Consider the following 20530-nt stretch of genomic DNA (forward strand, 5'->3'; position numbering starts at 1 on the left):
ACCATAGTAATTGCGAGAGATTCTTATGACAGGATTCCACTTGCTCACATCAAAACGGACCAGCACATCCCCAATGACATCGCCTGCGGCACAGCGTAAGCAGAGCCCATCCCAGTCGGGCAATATGAGTGGCTGTCCTCCTTCAACGACTTGGCTGCCTGTTTGCCCAGTGGTGTGGGCGCGATGGCTATGAGGGCATTAGCGCCATAACAAGACCAGAGGATCTACGTTGATGTCATCGGTTTTGGTGCCAAGGGGAAATGGCAAGATCAGCCACGACCACGCTGTTTCCCACCGTATGTCTTACTCGGCCGTCCGCGGAGCCAGAAGCATGAAGCGTGAGGCAAGCTGTCAGTACTACAACAAAATATTCGAAAAACCAGGAATCTAGGCGTTTCTGCCTTTCCACCACGCGGATCTGACCCGGATTCGGATCTTAGTAAATGGAAACCCAAGCCTGGATCATACGCCGCTCACCTATCACCGCGCTGAACTGCACAAGACCCTTTGGTTGGGGATTTGAGTCAGAAGATCTGTGGGGATTCCTTCGCCCGGTGATGCTTGATGTTTCTCTGAGGAGTTGGTATTTGGTTCCACCATGTGCCCAGCCGAGTATTAATCGATGCGAAAGTAATCAAAACACCGATTCATCAATCTCTTAAAATCAATTGCGACTGTTACGCAAAGTTTGTCGCGGAAGCCTTGCTCTCTGGGTCATCAGATCGAGAAGGAGTACTGGCTTTCGTCGTCATTGTCGTTTCGAGCTTTAATCACAGTCGATAGTTGTAATTGTATTTAGTAGGAATTTTCAAAGCTGCTAGACTATTTCGGCATTGTCTCCTAACCAGGTTCACGGGGCTGACGTTCCGGTAGTTGTACGCCAACAAGCGCATAGTATTAGGGGTTAAGGCGCACCGAAACTTTAGGATGAGCGGCTGGCCGTCATAGAACACTCGCGCTGTGCTGACACTGGATAGTACCGAAACGGACGCATATAAATCATATCCCCCAGAATACTCATGTAAAGATGCCCGGGTATTGCAGAGCATGTTGCAAAATTCTCCGGGTCTTGTATGATTGTAAGGCTATTGCGAATGTTCAATAAGGATTTTGGTTGCATTGATATCCAGGGACCAGCCCTGCCAAAGATAGAGGAAGAACAGACGAACAGGCCGGGATCTTGCCTGTACGTGTGCTTTGGTATGTCGCCGCAAGTGGCCACCCTCGCCAATAAGATTGGTCAACCGCTGCAGTTCGTGGGCCAGTCTGTACGGAGATGATCTGATAAGATTAAACATATCATCGGTTACCACGAACCATTATCCAGAGTACGTATACTCTTGTCTGTCTTAGCCCAAAATAGGGCGCCCAGTTGGAAAAGCACGACTGTAGGAATACATCGCGCGCTTCTGAGGAGGGGGGGACGTGACAACGAAAGCGTGTCCTACCACAACTCTATCCACAACCGCCGAAGGGAGGTGATAGAATCGCTTGTCAGCAGTCAATCAGGATTGCGTGTTGTTCAGCCTTTATAGACTCTGGTCAGATGCCGCGGTTGATAACCCCTATAAAACGCTCGCGTAATGGCTGCATCGACTACCGGAAAGCTAAGGTCAAGTGCGACGAGCTCCGCCCCTCGTGCGGGACTTGTGCGCGACGCAGATTCGTCTTTTAGGGACACAAGACACAGGCGGCGCAACACTTTCGGCAGTCATATCCATCGTTCGCTGACATCGATGGGGTGAGTAAAGCCTCAGCGGCGGAAAACCAGCGCCAGGGCCATTACTAAAGTCTCTAAGCGTTCTCCCGACGGCCAAGTCCGTCGGGGCGGGAGACGCATCAGCCACGAGTCCGATGCACTCTTGCCTGTGCTCAATCGGAGAGCGAAGATACTTGCCAACTTGAGGAACATAAACACATCATGTCACTATTTCGAAAAAGCCCTCTTTCTGCCTCTGGGCCTATGTGCCATGGAGGTTAGCCTTCCCGTGAGGGCCGTTTCTCCTTGACCTGGCTAAACTTGCGTGAGATGGCGCTATGGACTGCATGCTGACTGGTCCCAGCTCGCTCTTGCACAGCCCGAGCATCATGCGACTATCCATAATGTCTTGTCCAACGTGGCTTCCCTTATCAGTCACCAAGTGTCAACAAGGGCAGAGATATCTTCTGTGGCGAGGTATTACCTCGGAGCATTGGCAAGACAGGGTCTTACCGTTTCACTGGTCCAGCTTCATCGACTCGGAATTTCGAGCCACATCTGTCTTGAGGATGAGCTAACTAAGCCCGGCCGGCTAATGGGCTATAGTTTTGGCCTCATGCTGTTACTAGAAGAGCTTTGTGCCTTGGCTGAAGATGTTTGGGGACAAACTCTGCAACTACCGTTATCAAATGCTTTCTTGGATAGCAGTACTCGAAAACCGAGCCACGAAGAGACATCTTCCGTGCCTGCAGGTACCAATAACTGGTCGAACAGTTGGTGTTCGGATCTTCTATTTCGATCAGAACCCATCCGTATGCGTCTGGAGTCATGGAAGCCCACAATATCCAGCAAGCATCCGTATCGGTCATCACGTAAGTAAGTTTCGTGCTCAAGCTGCTTGCCACCGTGCCGGAGCTTTCTTGTGTCGGCATCGGCTGTTCCAACCACCATTTACGTCCTTGGAAGTAGATGCCGAAGCACTCAATGAAGCCCATGAAGTCATGCTCTACACAAGCGGGCCTCCATCATAGTCCAAGATGTTAATCTGGTCGGTCTTCATGGCTGCCTGCGAAATTTTGGATGCAAATGACAGAGCTGCAGCTCTTGAGGTTTTTGACGCAATAGGTTCGCATCGAAAGACAGTAACGAACAGAAAAATTCGTCCAAGGAAGGGTTTGGAAAGAGAAACACGAAGGAACTGGAGTTGGATGATTCTAGCGCAGACATTTCCGGAAGAATGTTTGCCAATATGATTTCGAAGCCTACATAGAGGCCAAACCATCAGCCTGAGGAACATGATTTCGAACCAGACGGCTGCTCAGGATAAAGGAAAATGAGAAGTTAAAAAAGGCTTCTCCGCTAGCCCGTATTCTTGTGGATTGACCATAAGGTCGGTGCGACTGTTGGAACCCCTGGCTCGGGATCATAATCTTAGCATAACTCCCACGTTGTGGCGCCGATGCTGGTTATCTACGCTATCATAACAAGCTATCTCTATATAAAGTGGTGAAACTCCGTACTGTAAACACCGGTGATCTGATAACAGGTGGGCAGGTTGCATGAAGTACATACAGGTATCGTACACACTAGGTAAATCCGGCCTCTACTTTCGTATAGGCTAACGGCAAAGGGTAAAGCGGTTGGTGAATACAGCCTACCGTTTCGGTCTAAACGGAATGTTAGTGCTGGCAGAAGCATTCAATAGGTCAACTTAAATAACAGTGGAAGCCGGATTTCCTCGGAGTATACGGTACGCTCAGATTTTCCCAATCTCTCTGCGAACCCATTAACCAGCCTACTGGAGGTCCAAGTGATTTTAACCGTCAGCGGGTTTTCCTCCTCAAGGGGGCTATTCCCACAGTCATAAGCCCGAGGTTGGTGAACACAAATTACTTGAATCAAGTGCGGGGTATGATGCGACTTCGGAGTGAATCGGATTGTGTTCGATGGGAACTGCCTGCAGACTCCAGGAACTGTTCAGGGATTGATAAATCTGATAAGGCTGTCGTGCATATGTAGTTCCACCACCGTCTGATAAGCTCCCGGCAGACCAGTCCAATTGCCCGTACGTGTGTGTGTGCGAGAGAGAGAGAGAGAGAGTAAGAGAGAGAGAGATTGAGGGGTATGCGCTTGACTTAATAGCCGAGTCTGCTCTTCAAATGACTGTTTACGCGGTTTTCTCATGGTCGCATGGCATAGTTCCACCTGTTGTAGATCTAGTTTCTCAACGATTTAGCAATAGCCTCAGGTGTATTCGACGATAGTGGTTTATTGGATATACATTCGTATTATCTCCTGCACGGTGGTTGTTGATACCACTTAGATAGTAAACCTCATCCCGTTATCTTCAATAACAGGGCACGATGGCCAGAAGGCTTCTCGAAAGGTTTCGGGTTCATGATGATACAGAACACGGCTACGAGACAACAAAATGGATCAATCCTGATATAGCCCCTCTCCCCCCGAGCCGGCGTACATGGGGCCTGTGGGCTTTCCTCGGGTTCGGGTCCATCTCCAAGTAAGTATAGGTTCGGGGTTGTATATAAGCACGCGGCCAACAGCAGCTGATCTGGTGTCCAGTCTCTGTATCTCAGCTTGGACCGGCGCGGCGTCTCTCTTGTCTCTGGGTCTCACCATTCCACAGACCATCGGCCTTATGATAATTGCCAGGGTACTTATCTGCCTGCTTGTCATTGGAAATGGATGGATGGGATCGGAGTGGCATATTGGCTTCACTGTCTCTCAAAGGTAACTGATAAATTCAACCACCGGGTTCTGTATGATGCTAGATGGAATTGAACTAACAGCCAGACCCAGGGTTATTCTTGGTATGAATGGCGCCTACATCGGGCAGCTGATCCGGATTTTGCTTTCAATTGTATGGTACGGGTCTCAGGCATGGCTAGGCGGCCTCTGTATCTCCGCAATGCTCAGCAGCTGGAGCTACGAATTTCTGATGATGCGTAACACGCTTCCAGAGAGCGCTCATATGGTGACCAAAGACCTAGTGGGCTTTGTTATTTTCCACCTCGTTTCAGTCCCCTTCCTTGTAAGCTAGCCCAGGTGTCATCTGTCCGCTCCACCTACACATATTAAGCCCATATACTGATCAAACTTTTCGAATAGTTGATCAGGGTTGAGAAAGCGAAAGTACCAGTCATTATTGCCAATCTGATCGTTTTCGTCACCATGATGGGCATCACGATTTGGGCATGCAAGACTGGCGGCACGGGTCCCCTATTCGAGTCAGGGGCAAAACAGGATTCCGTGCTCAGCAAGGAATGGGCTTGGGTTTACGGCATCATTGCTTCAGTGGGCAACATTTCTGCCGGCATTCTCAATCAGAGTGACTTTACCCGTTTTGCGCGCAGACAGGGTATCCAAGTTCCCGGTATCGTCTTTTCGCTTTTTATTCCTGGAATGATCGTCCCCATTTTCGCGATCTTAACAGCCTCTGCCTCAATGGCAATTTGGAAGTTGGAGGAACCGATGTGGAACCCGTTGACGGTCATCACACAGTGGATGATGGATGATTACAACTCAAAGTCCCGAGCCGGCGCTTTCTTTTGCAGTCTAGGTTTTGTCCTCGGCCAGATTGCTGAAAACATTCTCGGCAACGGATATGCTGCTGGCATGGATCTCGCAGGTCTTGTCCCAACTTGGATCGCTATCAAACGCGGTGCGCTTTTGGCAGCTGCACTCTCGTGGGCAGTTCAGCCATGGGAGTTCTACAATACCGCGAGCGTTTTTGTAGCTGTGGCAGCCAGCTTTTCTGTTTTTATGGGGCCGTTGACAGGCATCATGATGACCGACTACTTCGTTATCCGCCGTCAAAAGATCGAAGTCAGCCAGCTGTACACTGGCTCAAAAGACGGTGCTTATTGGTACTATTGCGGCTTCAATTGGAGAGCATTCGTTGCATGGGTTGTCTGTTTCGTTCCGGCCATGCCGGGGATGGTTGCGGCAGTTAAACCCAGTGTCACGGTCAATGATGGGCTCTACAAATATTACCTTGGGAACTACATTTTTGGGTTTCTGGAGGCTGGGACACTCTACGCAATTTTGACCTTTGCTTTCAAGCCACCACGACTCGGCTACCAAGACCAGTTTGACATTTATGGGACATTTGAGGACAACGTTGCCGTCAAGAAGGGTATGGCTCCATTTGAAAGTCCAAAGACAGTGAATGGGCCTGTGGATGTCATACCAGTAGATGGAGGAGACAACACCAGGGCTTAGAGTAGAGACTGGCCCTTCGGATTGCTCTGCGGGGTATATATCTTGCTTGGAATAGCCACTACCTACCCGGACATCTCATTGATATTTCCAGCAATTCAATGCAACGCGAAGTAGATAGATACAATTGACACTCTGCAGAGCTATATGATAGAGTACACTTAATTATTATACCACAAACCTGCTATGTAATTTCTGCCTTAAACGCTAATACTAGTGAAAGCTCGGAAAACTAACATGCTGGCAGCCCCCTAAAGCGATGCATCATTCGCCAACGAACATAGAAGAGACCAAAATCTATTCTGGCTCGTTCCTAACCAGAAGCCCGCAAGAGAAGCGACTTCTTCACGTTTCCCTATCCTGGCGAGAGGCAATTTCACCGAACACAAAATGTTGCCTTCACCTGGCATTATGAGGTTGACATTGAGACTTCGTCTGTTCGCATTGACCTCAAAAGGCAGCTGGAGCATATGGAGGCTCTACGGCTTATTAACGTTGACACGAATGTTTCTCTGGCCATTATCTGGATCCGGAATCGTTGCCAGGCCCATTAAGCCGTGTTTTCTGATAACTTATGCGCTCAGCCCTGTGGAAAGTCTCCATGAAAACCTAACATGCCAGACGCGTTCACCATGATCCGCCGTCGACAAGGGTCTTCAACTCCTCCCACAAACATATCGTGACCCTTGGCAAATTGAAGTTCACTCATTGTCTTCTTGAAGCTCAAGAAGCGTAGTAGAACAGCCTATGCTGGGTTGGCCGGCTTGGCATCCGATCTAAACCGGGAAACGCCGGACAATGATAAGACAGGCCGTTATCGGCCCCGCTCCGGAACAGATCTCGGACCACATATCCAAACACCTCCACGGCACCTCAATTCAGACAGATGTAATTGCGACAACACCTTGGTCACGTAACCTTGCGCAGCGGAATTCCAATCACAAAAGAAACAACTGCAATGGGCAACAATATTTCGTATCAAGAGACGCCAGTTGAGCTCAGCTTGGGCAACCGAGGCACGATTCGTGGTCTCCAACTCGACAAGAAGTCCCGTCGCTTCACTGGAGTCCCCTACGCCCTACCGCCTACTGGAGAACACAGGTGGCGCAAAGCGCGACCATTGCCCGCCGATTACACTTACGCCGATGCCAGTGGAGGCGCCTACGATGCGACAAAGTTTCGAGCAGTTTGCCCCCAGAAGGTCTGGAGCGTCGTGAAGCCTGATGGTGGAAAAAATGTTTACAGTGAGGACTGTTTGTTTGTCAACATATGGACTCCGGTGCCAGCAGAGGGCGAGGAGAACAAAAAATGGCCTGTACAGCTTTGGATCCACGGGGGCTGGTTCCAGATAGGTGATCCCTCGCACGAACCAGGGATGGATGCGACGGAGCTGATCACCACGGGCGGGCTGAACTCAATTGTTGTAGCCATCGGATACCGTCTCAACATCTTTGGGTTTCTTGCCGGAGATGCTCTCCTGGACGACAACAACGGCGAAGCGGGCGGCAACTTCGGTTTGTGGGACCAACGAGCTGCTGCAGAATGGGTAAGAGATAACATCACCTATTTTGGGGGAGACCCAGGAAACATCACCCTCGCCGGCCGAAGTGCTGGTGCCTACAGCGCCGAGGCTCAGATGTTGTACGATTTCCGCAAGCCTGGAGACAGTTCCTCTTTGTACAGTCGCATTTTCATGGACTCCAACGCCATTCCCGCCCAACCAAAGTCTCTCGCTGAGGTGCAAGGCCAGTTTGACGAGCTGTGCAACCATTTTGAGATTGACACAAGTGTTCCAAACAATCAAAAATTGGCAATCCTACGGGAAAAGAGCGTGCAAGACCTTCTGGGGGCGATCCCTCACCTCAAAAACCATACCTTCCGGCCAGTGACGGATGACATTTTTATCCACTCTGGCATGGTAGAGTATCTACAAAGCAAGGAATTCGCGGATGAGTTCAAGAAGAGAAAATATAAGATTCTCATTGGCGAGGTGCTTAACGAAGAAACGCTATACGCGTCCTACAACCCCCCGACCGAGCCGACCCTCGATGCTCTTCGGCTGCAGATATCAAACTACTATGCACCAGATGTTACGGACCGCGCCATTCAGCAGTATACACTTCCAAATTCAAGCAATTTAGAGGACTGGCAAAACATATTTGGTAAGACACAGCAAGACATCGTCAGACAACAGCCCGATTGCTGACCAAAAGACGCAGGTTTGATAACTGCAGATGGACAGGTGCGCGCACCCTCCAGGCTGCTTGTCAAAGCACTAGTGGACAACGGTGTCAACATGGAAGATGTGTGGCGGTACCAGATTGCTTACAGACTGTCCTTCATTGATGAAAAAGTTGCTCCGGCATCTTTTGGAGTATCTCATGCCATGGATAGGCCCATTTGGAAGTGAGTCTCATTTTCTTTTTAGTATTCCTCAATGATCAACATTGCTGACAGCGTGGCGCTCTTTCTTAGCTTCGCAATTTGTCATGGTCCAACCCTAATTGAGGAAGTCCTGATGAAGGACTGGATTAGAATCCTAGTGGCTTTCATGAACAACGGGGAAAATTACGAATTCGGAACAAAGTCGGCTCAAGAAATGAAGGTCATGACTCCTGAAGGAAACATCGAGATTCGTCAGGACAAGCGGTGGAATGAGCTCGTGAATCTGGGCAAGATATTTGCTGGCAAGTAAGCCAATGCTGTTTTGATTCAACTGTCATATGGAAGGCAGTTCGCATCCTTCGACCCTTGATCGGACCTTCAGATGCTTGTAGATGATTGTGTCAAAACGTTCAAGCCAGGTCTAGTTGAGCGGCTCAGCTTTGTTATCAATGCATGTTTATTGACAAGAGACTTCCTAGCTCCCTTCAATGGAAGGAGTACGGGCGCGAATAACAGTGCTGTTATTCCACTGGTAGCTGCCAGGTTTGGATCAAACAGCAAAATGAGATATGCAAAGCCACACTCAGTTTACTCTCTCTATATCGGGATGAAATTGATCCTTTGCAGATTATACGTACATGTACATTCATGATGAACATGGGTGCAACATACTCAACGCTTTACTAGTAACCATAGGCTAAAAAGCCGAACTTGGCCTCGTGATACTGGTTGGTTCAAATGAATAATGATCATTGGAAATAAATGATTTAATAGAGTTTTCAAGAAAGAAAGTTACTAGTAAGGTATTCTTCTGAAATTATCCTTGTACAGGTGTAATGCTAGGCTGATGGAGATTTACGCGTTGCCATATGGCACGACGTCAATGTTTACTCAATTCATCTCCTTGGCCAAAACAAGTCGTATCTCTCCAATAGTCTGTCCCACTAAAAGGCTGAGCCCTAGCTAGAGTCTCTAGAGTCTTCCAGTGTCGATAGCGACAACCTTGCCCGGTTCAGTGATGGTTCCGTTGACAGGACCTGCAACGCCTCCATTGGTAGTGACATAGATAATGTGGCGATCGAGCTTCGTCCTGCCAAATCTAGCTGCAGTAGGACCCGCAAGCGCCAAAAAATCAGACGCCCCAAAAAACGGAGTCAGACGTCCACTGCCTGCTCTGACCACATACAACACGTTGTCAGATCCTCCGGTGGCATATATATCTCCATTAGGAGCCACAATGAAATCGTCGAGCGGTATGTTCGACTCTGCCAGGACCTGTATCGACTTTGCGTCGTTATTGTCCTCCCTGTTCCCGTTCGGCGAATAACGAACTCTAGCCATGGTGCCCCGCGAGAGAACGCTGAAGTATACGAAGCCGTCTTCTGGGCGATAACGCACTCCGTTCACGCCGATTTTGATACTCGCATCTGCAGGAAAGTCCAGGATGGGGTCGTCAATCCAGACCTTGGAGGCTCCGTTCTTGACATCGACCTCAAAGATCTGGCCTGTGAACGAGTCTGCTATGAGGACCTTGCCTCCGGCTCCGCCTTTGATAGTAGTGAGTCCGTTGAGAAACACAGCATCAGGAATGCCAGCAAGCACCGAAAGGTTGAGACTCCCATCCGTGTCGTAGGTTCGCATGTCCAAACAATAGAGAGTGTTCGACCCAGGGGTGCTTGCGCCAGTCGAGAACGTGAAATTGTTGGCCACGACAGCAAAGACGTCGGGCTTGATTTCATCTATCCCGAGAGCTGCGAGGTGGTTGGGAAAGGTAGCAATCAGTTCTGGGACTGGATTGGGCAAGAGCGGATCCAATTGGTATACCTGCGGGTACGGGGCGATCATGGTGATCAATAGTTTCCCATTGGAGCGTACGGCGATGTTTTCCGCCCAGAAGCCATTGTTAAACTGGTGAATGAGGCGATGCGGAACATTGAGGGTCGTTGCGGGCAGTGTGGCTGCGGTAGCAAGACCATAAAGAGTAGCAAGGAAGGGAAGGAAGAGGATCATCTTGAGCAGTGCGAGTGCGAGTCCTCGGTGGCTTTTTTTACACGTAGCCACTTGGAAGGATATATCAATTGGCGTCGAAAGCTGAGGTTATGGCTCTTATTTATGTTTCTTTCGGCTCTTGACATGACCGTCTCCTGTTTACCGCAGTTGGGATAGGCTTGTGGTCCTCAGTAAGCATGTTAGTTTTTATTGGTAACATTCCGAGCATCTAACGCTAAATTTGCACAAGCTTAGTTCTATCTCACACTATCAAAGTAGGATGCTTCTTATACTCCTATGTACATGATTTACACACCTATGACCAGAGCGTCTATGTATAACACTGGGTCATTCGTAAGACTAGACACTCCTTATGTAACTTAACATACCTGTTAACTCTTAATCGATAGAATCAGGACTATGTTGAGGTCGAGTGTTGTATATCATCTCTCCCAGTAGTGCCCAGGCCCAGTCGCATCGCTGGTGTCTTTTTTTAGATATGTCTACCCTATTTCACAATCTTCATAGCTGCTAGACTCAGTCTTGGACAATCCCCATCTGTAGGATTCAAAGCGAAAACGAAGGAACTTGATGGCGTATCTCAGCTCCTGGAAAGGAGGATCAAAACTCCACACATCCAGTGGCTTCAGATTGCACTTACTAAGAGACATGCAGCCATGGTCACACTAGGCTTGATTCACTGACTATTTTCCCTGTGGTGATCTCGTTAGATTACTGATGGAAAAATTCACGCACATGCGTTTCAGGGCATGTATTGGTCCTACAGTTGATGGAGAAGATAATAGCAATGCCTCTTCCGGCGAGCTTGTTCTTAGAGATGAAACGGCCTACCGCCGCTACATTCAGATCAATTCCGCCGTAAGACATAATGTGGCGATTGAAATGAGGGATTCATTACTAGCATCGTAGATATCTCATTTGATAAGGTCCTGATCTATCACCCCCCCCCCCCCCCCCCCCGCGCCTTTGGAAAATACATAATACTCAATCACATGGTTAGTTACAGCTCTATGATAATCACAACAATGCATCTCCAATCCGACCATGACGAGACTTGGTGGAGTGCAGCCATGGCTGGGCCCCTGCAGCGGATGGGACGTGCATGATGGTGAGCAATACCAAGTGGAGAAGATGGAAGCATCTGATTCCGATACACAAAGATATCTATCCGCATGGTGTGACTAACACACAGCCTTGATACGGCCTAGTGCTATTTCCACGCTATTTGTCGTGCCCCTTTCGTGCGATTCCGCTACACTTTACAAAGTTTACTGGTTCGTGGCTGTAGTGGGATTCCAGACAGAGTAGCTTTCGCATCATCCTCGCAGTGTATCTGGTCCTATTCGAGCTACTTCCTTTGTAAGTGCGTCTGTTATCTTGGCACTGTTGTCATTTTGCTCTAAGGCCATCCGAACTAGGTCTATACCCTTCTGTCGTGTAATCTCAAGAAGGCTTGAGTTGATGTCGATTTCAAGTATTAGCCGCAATGTATCCAGGTCTGTTGGATACGGAAGTGCGTCTATTATAGTACTCGTCCTGAAAATGACTGCCTCCAGCAGATGTTGAAATGTAGTATGCCCACTTTGGACTGCTGCATCAACAATGGCCTCAGTAATTTCGATCTCACCGCCCCGTTGACTAAGTAAGACCTGAGCCGTATCAGGTCCGTTCTGGAGAGCGGCAATGACAAAAGCCTCCGTAATCCAGACTTTGGAGTCATATCTGTCAAGAAAGGCTTGCAGTATGGAAGGACCTTTCCGAGTTGCCTCAACAGCGAATGTTTCCGTAATTTCAACGTCCTGTCGATTGTTTCGAAGAACTTGTACAACCATGTCGATACCGCTTTGATTCAACGCTTCAATCGTTTCTTTTGTAGAGTTGATCCGCCCGTTGTGTCTCTTCAAGAATTGATACAAAGTTGTGGAATCTTTGGGTGGGCCGGTGGAAGGGATTTGCCCAAGAATGACTTGATCAAACGCAGAGCTGTTTCGAAAGTTATCAAAGTGGTCTGACCGTCTAAACCAAGAGTAGTTGACCAAAACCTCCGAGAGCCAAACGGTATGGTTTTGTTTTTCCATGTAACAATGCAAATCCTCGACGTTGGATCCAGAAAAGACCATTCTTTCTAGAGTAATCGCAGCAAAATTTGGAATGTTCATTTGCAAATCCGGAAGGCTTTCGACCTTAAAATCGTGGATTTTGTCGTTGAACAAATAGGTTGTAATGTTCCTCAAAACGGCGTCCTCGGTTTGAGTGTAGTCTGCGACAATCCGCTCGTCGCCAGTTTTCATGTCGGAAGCGAGACCAAGAAGCGCAAATAACCTATCCCGAGGATCGCTAGCTTGGCTTTCTCTGAACCTCCATAACAGGGTACAGATATTTGACTTCTGTGCCCACCAAGAAGTCCTCCTCGATGGACCTGGCATTATATCGATGACTGCTTGGCATTGGGTGTCTGCTTGCATGCCGAAAAGTCTCGGTGCCATTGCAAAGGCCATCGCGTCAACCCAGCCCTCACTGCAGCCAAGTAAAGCTTTTTGAGCATTGGCGACCTCCTGCAGAACCCAGACGCGGCTGAACCACTCGTTTCTCATCAATGATTTTAGGTCTGATAGCAGGTTAACTTCATCAAACCTCGAAAGATGTTGTGTTTGTAGTTGGGCCCACGTATCTGACCATCTAGGGTCATCAAGGGTCCAACTCACCCACGCGTCACGTGGGGCTTCTCTTTTGAACGTCACGAGTGACAGAATCAGATCTCTGAAGTTATATGGCACATGCCCCAGCCAGAACAAAACTCGTTCAGCGTGCTCGTACACCTTTCCCATCCATGTGACCTGGTGTCCGCGCTCTCGGACATTGCTTTGGTCGATACAAAGAGCGTCAACCCAAAGTATGCGGTCTTCAACTTGTTGTCTCAGGTTTTTCAGGGCGTCGAATAAATTCTCTGTAATGAAGAGAAATCTTCCATTCACCAGAATTGTGTGCCGTAGTGAAGTGCTAGAGCCCCAGCAGTACGACAACGCTTCGTATGGAATGATGGTTTCCTTATCGTCTAGATAAGCTTGGAAAAGGTGGCAGCGGATTGGATCGTGGCTCGATCCCGCCTCTAACCTAACTAGTCGGAATCCTGGGCGATCCAGATCAAAGGACTCGTACTGGAAATAGTTGGTCAAAGGCGGTTCCTTATGAAGTTTGACGGGGTTGATGAGACGGACAAGGCCGGAAAGATAGTACACGACAGCCTCACAAACTTGCGCAGATCGCAAACAGTCCTGCTGGTTATCTGAGCAACCGGCGATGCCCGCAGCGAGTATGAACGAATGAGAGCTCATGCTGGCTGCAGCCGTCTCGAAGCATAGAATATCATGCTTAGATCCAATGTGATCAAGAACGAGAGGGTCGTCAAAATGTTCAATGGAGGACGCTATTGCACCACGAAAAGTTCGGTGATGAAGAGGGTAGCCTTCGCTGAGGTGTTGAAGCCATTCGCCGTGTTGTTTCTGGCCAAGGAAATCCTCGAGCGCTGACGTTACAGATTCAGGAATATGCTTTGCTTGGCCGCTGATAAAGAGTCGTCCATGTTCCTTCGTTTGTCTAGCATCGAAATAGATAGTGCCACTCTGCAAGTCGGGTGTCGTTCCGAAGACGATGTCGCCCACACGTGCACGCCCCGATTGAGATGCCTTGGCGTCGGTACTCACAAGGAAGCCTGCCCTAACAGCTGGGAAGTCATGCAATAAGTCGTTGATGAAGTCTTCGGTGTTCGGTGACGCGGCTACGGGGCTCCTGCTTGCCACAACGACCCTATGCAGACCAACTCTGCCAGTAGTGTAGACCGCGTTCGAGGATGCAGAACGGACAGCATGATAGTAGGTCTCGTCAAAAACAGAGGTGGCGATCTTGTGATGGTAGGGTGAGGGAAGAATCCAAGCGACATGAAACTGCTCATCGCAGCAATCGTCCATCGTAATATGATGTGTAGGAAGCAGGTGAGCAAGTCCGCTTTACTTGTTATTAGCTGGACCAGATTTTGCAGGTCGTGGTTCTTACTGTAGCTGGTAAGAGGTTTTGTCAACAAACAAATAAAAGCTTTTGTTCCTCGTCCCAATGAAATAGAAGGTAAAGCCTGCCTTCTGACGAAATTAATAAGATACACTTCTACAATCTAGCAGGCTGTGTTAGGCATCAATGCAGGAGAACTTCTAAGCGGGCAAATCACAATCAATACCGTGAGGCTGTGGAATGGGGCAGTGCAGTAAAGGCGTAGCCGTCTCTACAGGTAAGTCAGTTCCCTTATCGATCGAGGAGAGGATGTCGACTGCACTTTTACTTGTTAAGTATGCCTTACAGACGAAGCACGTTTCGTTTATATCACAGTCAATAACACCTACCGTCCAGCGGTGAAACTCGGAAAGACAGTATGCTAGCTTAGTGACTTGGACTCTCATTTGTAATTGCTACCATGCTCATTATCGTTTTACTTCAAAGCTCCTTTCGTCCCTTTTTATTCTCCTTTTTTCAGCTCCCAATTAGCTCCCGTACGGCAGTTTATTACCTACTGTAACACCATGTGGATTGCCATATGACGGCATTAAGGAATCGTACGCGAGTAAGGAAAACGTCTAGTAAACGTAGCAGCCCAAAGCTCTTTTGGCACCATATCATTCCTGTATTATGCTCGCATCTCCATTTTCGACGGCTTTCAAGGTCGTCACAGTTTGAATTCCGACGACTTCCAACGGAACCTTCCCTCGTTTCATGGCCCGGTTTCCAGCAGTCGCTTTCCATATGTAAGCCCGCTACTATATGGTGGTGCCAGCCTGTCGGAAGCCGTCTGACGTTTCTGGTGGTACTTAACAGTTTGGAAAAACAAATTGCTTTCATGATACTCTGGATCACTACCCAGAATGAGCTTAAATAAGCATACAACTCGTGATCCCAGTTTTCCGTCGGGTTGGAGCAGCAGATCCATTACTTGGAGCGATGAGTCTGCGTTTTGAGCCACGTCCCTGAGACTGACGCCCTCCTAACGCCCAGCACAGAACCAGGCATCCAGGCAGTAGATGGACACCCTGATGCGACCTTGGTATTCCTCTCCATCACATACAGTAACATTTACGGAAGCAGGATCCCAGTCGGCGTCGTATGCCCAAGCCCAGAAGATCTGAGCAGACGGGCCGCCAGAATATCTCCAAAGGTCCTGGGGTATGAAGGTGTTTTGCAAGATGCTAAGGGATGGTGGTGAGTTTCTGAAGTCTTAGAACTGGCAATCCGTCAGAGGAAGGGGAGACAAGGATAGGGATAAACGACTTGGCGTCACGGAGCGTCGTCTTCTGGCAAGTATTCAGATATGGAACCAGTGGCCCAGGTAGTCGTCCAAAGACGCCTCAGAGTAGACTCGTCACCAGTACAGTGAGTAGATTGCAACAATGCGTACTCGCGAAAACGCTCTCCTAGGATAGGATACGGGTTAGGCCTGAGTTCTCTTGGATTGCACCCCAAGCTTCATCCAAATGTGACCGTATTTCCGCTCGGCCTCCTTGCTCCTGTAAAAGACGAAGCCCCAAGGTTGCTTAGCATCAGCAGTCTGACGGACTCAGGCTAGAGGCAGGTGGGCGATCTGCTTCCAGTTTACTTGAATGACATTGCCCTCATCTCTCTCCATCCGAGCAAACTGTTCTGATGGTGTACGCTCGAGCCGTTGAATGATCATTTTGGCGTTTCTTCGGGCTGCCAGTTCGTCTTCGCTAGGGGCAATCTCCCTCGCGAGCTCGACTGATGTCTGGAGCTCCTCCTCACGTAACTGCTTGTCGTACATGTATTGCAACGTTGCACCCTCCCCGGGGAATCACTCACCGCAGACTATTTGCTTGAAAGCCTCCAACAGAGGGGGCAGGCGGCCATCGTCTGGCTTTGTGCCAGCTGCGACCCAGTGAGTATAGGAACTGAACGCGCCGTTGGTGACCAGTTTGACGGAGGCTTCCTCATCCAAAGGATAAGTGGTTTGGCCACGACGTTACGTCCTGCGATCATTCGCTCGCGTCCTAAGATGGTCTTTTTTCTCCGTTGCTCATGCCGCAGTCTTCTGCGCCCCCCCAACAACGGGTGAACTATAATGACCGAAAGGTTGATGAGTATGGGGGTGGATCAGGTTAAAGACCGTTGAAACTAAGCCAAGGGTCCAATCCACAGTCGAAGAAGGTTTGGACTCGGCATCACAATTCACCGCTCCCTCAGTTTCAAAGACCAACACACACCGCTTTAGGTTGTTGAAGTCATCACCGCAAAGCCTGTCCCAGGTCCATCCAAACGATGCCAGTAAAGGCCCGGAATAGTAGTCAGTTCGGCAACGACCAGCGAATAACTGGTTTTGCATGTCTTTTTCCTTTGTTTTTGTTGCTTTGACTATGCAACATGAGTCGGGTCGCTGGATAGAATCCACATACATGCGTCAACAATGGACGGCGGAAATGAGCTGTGCTTGACCAGTTATTGAACTAGTCCGTCCCGTTTTTGGTCAAAGGAATTCCCTCCGACGGTGGCCGACTAGGTTTGGCGGGTCCGAAATAACACTCCCGCACAACAAGTCCGCAAAGTCCGCCGCCCCAAGACGGGGGTCCCGCACCGCCAACCGGGCCCAATCTGCGGATACGCTCTCGCGCACGCAGGACTCATTGCGGAAAGCGAAGATGGGCTACGAAGCTCCTTGGATTATCTCCGTGACGAGGATGAGCGGGATCCACGCTTTGTATCCCAAGGGTGTTTTTTGAGACGAGCCTGGCGGGCCTCCCTGCCAACATGATGGATGTGTTGAAACGTATAATAAATCATGTGAGGAAGCAAAGGAGATGGAATCGAATTGTATCTGTTCCATAGCTCTAATTTGGATAGTAGCCTCAAAAGGAACAAAATATCCCCGTCGTCCACCGCTTTCATCGAGCACTATTCCCCAAGTCAACACAGCTCACCCCCAGAACTACAAACACACCCACAAAATGTCGTCCCCGAGGAGGCTCAACATCCTAGTCACCGGGTGCTCCCCCGGCGGGATAGGTGCCTCCCTGGCCACGGCCTTCCACAACGCGGGCCACCGCGTCTACGCCACGGCGCGGAACCCGTCCAAGCTCGCCGCGCTCGCCGCGCAGGGCATGCAGACGATCTCTTTGGACATCACCTCGGCATCCTCTATTGCTTCTGCCGTAGCCGCCGTCTCCGACTCTCTGGCCGGCGCCGAGGGCCTGGACATGCTCGTCAACAACGCGGCCGGCAGCTACACAATGCCCGTCGCCGACGTCTCTCTCGATGCGGCAAGGGCCCTCTTCGACCAGAACGTCTGGGCGCACGTCGCCGTCACGCAGGCCTTCCTGCCCCTGCTCCTCCGGTCCGCCTAGTCGACGAGGACGCCTCCGTCGGAAGCTTGGTGCAGCTTCGGCGGCGACGGCGACGGCCCGTCCCGGCCTCTGAATGTCAACCACACCTCGGTCGGGTCCGTCTCTGCACTTCCCTTCCAGGGCGTCTATAACGCGTCCAAGGCGGCCCTCGCCATGCTCTCCCAGACGATGCGCATGGAGCTCGCTCCCTTCGGCATCGCCGTCGTCGACCTCAAAACGGCCGGTGTCAAGTCCAACATCGTCGCCAACAACAACGTCAACACCATGGCCGAGAGGCTGCCGGAAGGCTCCATCTACGCCCTGGCCCGGGACGTCGTCAAGAAGGCCATGAGCCAGGAGGCCCTTACCTCGGTGGGCATTTCGGCGGGCCAATGGGCCGCTGAAGTGGCGCCGCTGCTGCTGGGGCGGAGCCCGCCCGCCGTCATCTGGAAGGGTGAGAGCGCAACCGTGTCCCGGCTGGCTTGCGCGATGCCTTGCAACATGATCGAGGGATACATCAAGAAGCTGACCAAGCTGGATGTTGTGAAAGAGATCATCACGGAAAACAGGAAATGATGCAGCTGCGCTTATTGGCCAAGAAGCCTAACTAACAGGTCGGCGTGCAACCGCGAGGGCCTTTATGTGTCGGACACAGACCGCGACGTTGTTGAGTTGCAGCTTTCTGGGAAGCTATTGTACAAATATTGTTGTCAGCATGTCAAACCATGGCCTTTCTCACTTCTTTCAATGAATAGCTTGCCCTCGAAAATCCTTCTTCGGGCTACCACACGCCCTGTCGGAAAGTGACGTTCCTAACTAAAGTCCGTGAGCGTCTCAAAGGCCAATCATATTGACAACCAAGTAATAGGGTACTGCCCTAGTGTCGAACACGAACGGAAGGGCATCAAAGGTATCAGAATGTAGTCTGAAGTTGCGGGTAATCTTTCGCACGGGCTTGGAGATCAGCAAAGATGGAAGCCGAGTCGTCGCCAGAGAGGTGCTCCATCCTCTTGGTATCCTCGTCCTCAATCTCCTGGAGAACATCCCCCGGCTTGTCCTTGCCGGCCTTGACGTCCTTCTGCTTGGGTTCGACGGCCTTGTCAATGCCCGAGGATTCGCCAATCATAAGGACCTGAGAATTAACATAGTCAAGGTGCTCGGGCTTGCTCGGCATCCAGCGGAGGTCACGGAATTGGTCCTTAATCCTGTCGAAGTATGCTTAGCGTAGATTCGGTATATCTTGCAGAGAATTCGCTTACTTATCTGGAAAGTCGGGAGTATCTGGCAGGCTGGCATACGCAGGGCCTGGCTTGTAAGGGTTCTTTGTGCTCAGAATAAAGCTTCCCTTCTCTTTAATCCCTAGCTCTTGCTGTACCTCGCCCAAGTCGGAGGGCAAAGTCAGCATATACGCGAGATGGGTCTCGCGCCCGGTCGTCGTGATCATATAGACGCCCTCCCCAGCAGGTGTCGCAGCGGGCGTATGAGACTTGCCGGCCTTGGTCTGGTTGTCCGCGCCCGACAGGAACTGCTCCTTTAGCTCTTTGAATGAAGTCCCCGACTTCTCAACGAACACCATGAAGCGGTCTCTGCCGCTCTCAGGGAGAACCTTCTTGGGCAGGGCCAGCACGCGAGTGTTTCCGGCATCACCGATGGGGCCGTCACCTAGCTTAGAGTCGATGCCCACGGGTCGAAGGATGATGTAAGTACGGGCAATATCGTCAACGTCCTCCGTATTTTCGGTGTTGACACGGCCGCGGAAGAAGAAGTAAATGATGCCCTTTTCGAGTACATTGGAAGGCATTTTCGTCTTTTCATTGGGACGCTCGGCAGTCTCACCGTCGGCGAACTTCGATGTGGTCTTTTCCGTCTTGTGCTTCTCTCCGACATCTTGTTGGTCTTCGGTCTTGTCTTCTTTCTCTGCTTCCTCTGTTTTCTCAACCTCGTCCACCTTCTTGGCCATTGCCTCTTCCTCTTGTTTCGTTGGTTCCTCGGTCTGCTCAGAGGATTTTGTGGTGTCCTCTTCGGCATCCTTCATCTCTGCATCAGTTTCATGCTTTGTCTCTTTTGATGCTCCTTCCGTTTCTTTGGCCTGTGTGTCATCATGTTTCTCAAACGTCTCCTCCAAGGTCGTTTGGCGGGCGGTTTTATCGTCGGACTTCTTCGCGCGCTTTGTATCACGAGATCCGGCGCCAGCATCCTTGTCGATGCTGTGTTTCTCACCGGCAGCGGCAGGAGCATTCGTCTTCCCGTTTGCTTCTCCAGAGCTGCTGGAGCGCTCCCTGTTTCTCGTGGTAACCATGATGGTGGCGTTGCGGGGTGGTATGGCGTAGCTTTAAGGTGAGCTGGTGATATAGGTAACAGCCACAGTCAAATGAGTTCAGCTGGTGTCAATTGAGGTTGTGTAGGAGGTAAAGAAGCACAGCAGAGATTGGAAAGATTGATGGAGATTTTTCCGGGGAGTGATGGTCGCCGGGTAAATATTTCAACAGGCACGCGTGAGGTCCGGACTGATCGAGTCCTGATGTCATCGGCAGTAATCGCACGCGTCGCGTTGCTTTTTGGCTAAGGCAGCTAGCCACCATTATGTAACCGGGCGCGCTTTCCGTGACGTGATACGATTCCGTTCTGCGAAGGTCTGTCTCGTTCTGTCTATATGTGAGCTATGATCCGCCTTGGGAGGCGGCTCAGATGATCCGGCTGCCCTAGGGCCGACGTGTGCATTATGGCCGTCCCGGTCCCCGAATCCTCTCGCCTTGATGCGCCGCCGATCTGATGACTGAACTACCTCGGGAGAAAGATTCAGCCATAAACCGCGATTTCGATTTGT

The 20530-nt window shown here is 50.3% G+C and overlaps 8 protein-coding genes across 8 annotated transcripts; 4 read left to right on the forward strand and 4 right to left on the reverse strand.

Annotated features, from left to right (window-relative positions):
- Nucleotides 1-2294: 2294 nt before the first annotated feature.
- LY79DRAFT_579038 (uncharacterized protein) lies at nucleotides 2295-2969 on the forward strand (the record flags this gene model as incomplete). Its single annotated transcript, XM_060559996.1, has 2 exons — nucleotides 2295-2575; nucleotides 2825-2969. The coding sequence occupies 2 exons, from the start codon at nucleotides 2295-2297 to the stop codon at nucleotides 2967-2969; spliced, it is 426 nt and encodes a 141-aa protein (XP_060415085.1).
- Nucleotides 2970-3782: 813 nt separating this feature from the next.
- LY79DRAFT_630444 (NCS1 nucleoside transporter) lies at nucleotides 3783-5988 on the forward strand. The gene is made up of 4 exons (XM_060562161.1): nucleotides 3783-4217; nucleotides 4280-4447; nucleotides 4517-4748; nucleotides 4826-5988. The coding sequence occupies exons 1-4, from the start codon at nucleotides 4063-4065 to the stop codon at nucleotides 5936-5938; spliced, it is 1668 nt and encodes a 555-aa protein (XP_060415086.1). The 5' UTR covers nucleotides 3783-4062; the 3' UTR covers nucleotides 5939-5988.
- An 805-nt stretch (nucleotides 5989-6793) lies between these two features.
- Nucleotides 6794-8857, forward strand: LY79DRAFT_605409 (Alpha/Beta hydrolase protein). The gene is made up of 3 exons (XM_060561879.1): nucleotides 6794-8097; nucleotides 8155-8341; nucleotides 8411-8857. Exons 1-3 carry the CDS (start codon nucleotides 6894-6896, stop codon nucleotides 8628-8630), a joined length of 1611 nt encoding a protein of 536 aa, XP_060415087.1. The 5' UTR covers nucleotides 6794-6893; the 3' UTR covers nucleotides 8631-8857.
- A 284-nt stretch (nucleotides 8858-9141) lies between these two features.
- LY79DRAFT_551002 (uncharacterized protein) lies at nucleotides 9142-10372 on the reverse strand. The gene has a single exon (XM_060557606.1). It carries the CDS (start codon nucleotides 10328-10330, stop codon nucleotides 9293-9295), a length of 1038 nt encoding a protein of 345 aa, XP_060415088.1. The 5' UTR covers nucleotides 10331-10372; the 3' UTR covers nucleotides 9142-9292.
- A 922-nt stretch (nucleotides 10373-11294) lies between these two features.
- On the reverse strand, nucleotides 11295-14445 carry LY79DRAFT_551004 (heterokaryon incompatibility protein-domain-containing protein). The gene has a single exon (XM_060557607.1). It carries the CDS (start codon nucleotides 14296-14298, stop codon nucleotides 11647-11649), a length of 2652 nt encoding a protein of 883 aa, XP_060415089.1. The 5' UTR covers nucleotides 14299-14445; the 3' UTR covers nucleotides 11295-11646.
- Nucleotides 14446-15359: 914 nt separating this feature from the next.
- On the reverse strand, nucleotides 15360-16151 carry LY79DRAFT_579043 (uncharacterized protein; the record flags this gene model as incomplete). Its single annotated transcript, XM_060559997.1, has 2 exons — nucleotides 15360-15533; nucleotides 15969-16151. The coding sequence occupies 2 exons, from the start codon at nucleotides 16149-16151 to the stop codon at nucleotides 15360-15362; spliced, it is 357 nt and encodes a 118-aa protein (XP_060415090.1).
- Nucleotides 16152-17200: 1049 nt separating this feature from the next.
- On the forward strand, nucleotides 17201-18279 carry LY79DRAFT_630456 (short chain dehydrogenase; the record flags this gene model as incomplete). The annotated part of the gene is given in 2 exon segments (XM_060562162.1): nucleotides 17201-17714; nucleotides 17733-18279. 2 exon segments carry the CDS (start codon nucleotides 17329-17331, stop codon nucleotides 18277-18279), a joined length of 933 nt encoding a protein of 310 aa, XP_060415091.1. The 5' UTR covers nucleotides 17201-17328.
- A 337-nt stretch (nucleotides 18280-18616) lies between these two features.
- On the reverse strand, nucleotides 18617-20002 carry LY79DRAFT_579045 (uncharacterized protein; the record flags this gene model as incomplete). Its single annotated transcript, XM_060559998.1, has 2 exons — nucleotides 18617-18908; nucleotides 18963-20002. The coding sequence occupies 2 exons, from the start codon at nucleotides 20000-20002 to the stop codon at nucleotides 18617-18619; spliced, it is 1332 nt and encodes a 443-aa protein (XP_060415092.1).
- Between the last annotated feature and the right edge of the window lie 528 nt (nucleotides 20003-20530).

The sequence above is a fragment of the Colletotrichum navitas genome (genome assembly GCF_030913465.1).
Source record: "Colletotrichum navitas strain CBS 125086 chromosome Unknown LY79scaffold_23, whole genome shotgun sequence".
Taxonomy (NCBI): Eukaryota; Fungi; Ascomycota; class Sordariomycetes; order Glomerellales; family Glomerellaceae; genus Colletotrichum; species Colletotrichum navitas.

Bases quoted from the DNA above. Each gene is read 5' to 3' on its own strand.
- LY79DRAFT_630444 (XM_060562161.1), top strand. From the start codon at position 4,063: ATGGCCAGAAGGCTTCTCGAAAGGTTTCGGGTTCATGATGATACAGAA. The intron at 4,218-4,279 runs GTAAGTATAGGT...TCTGGTGTCCAG, and splicing joins GGGTTCGGGTCCATCTCCAA to TCTCTGTATCTCAGCTTGGA. The intron at 4,749-4,825 runs GTAAGCTAGCCC...CTTTTCGAATAG, and splicing joins TCGTTTCAGTCCCCTTCCTT to TTGATCAGGGTTGAGAAAGC.
- LY79DRAFT_605409 (XM_060561879.1), top strand. From the start codon at position 6,894: ATGGGCAACAATATTTCGTATCAAGAGACGCCAGTTGAGCTCAGCTTG. The intron at 8,098-8,154 runs GTAAGACACAGC...CAAAAGACGCAG, and splicing joins GGACTGGCAAAACATATTTG to GTTTGATAACTGCAGATGGA. The intron at 8,342-8,410 runs GTGAGTCTCATT...GCTCTTTCTTAG, and splicing joins ATGGATAGGCCCATTTGGAA to CTTCGCAATTTGTCATGGTC.
- LY79DRAFT_551002 (XM_060557606.1), bottom strand. From the start codon at position 10,330: ATGATCCTCTTCCTTCCCTTCCTTGCTACTCTTTATGGTCTTGCTACC.
- LY79DRAFT_551004 (XM_060557607.1), bottom strand. From the start codon at position 14,298: ATGGACGATTGCTGCGATGAGCAGTTTCATGTCGCTTGGATTCTTCCC.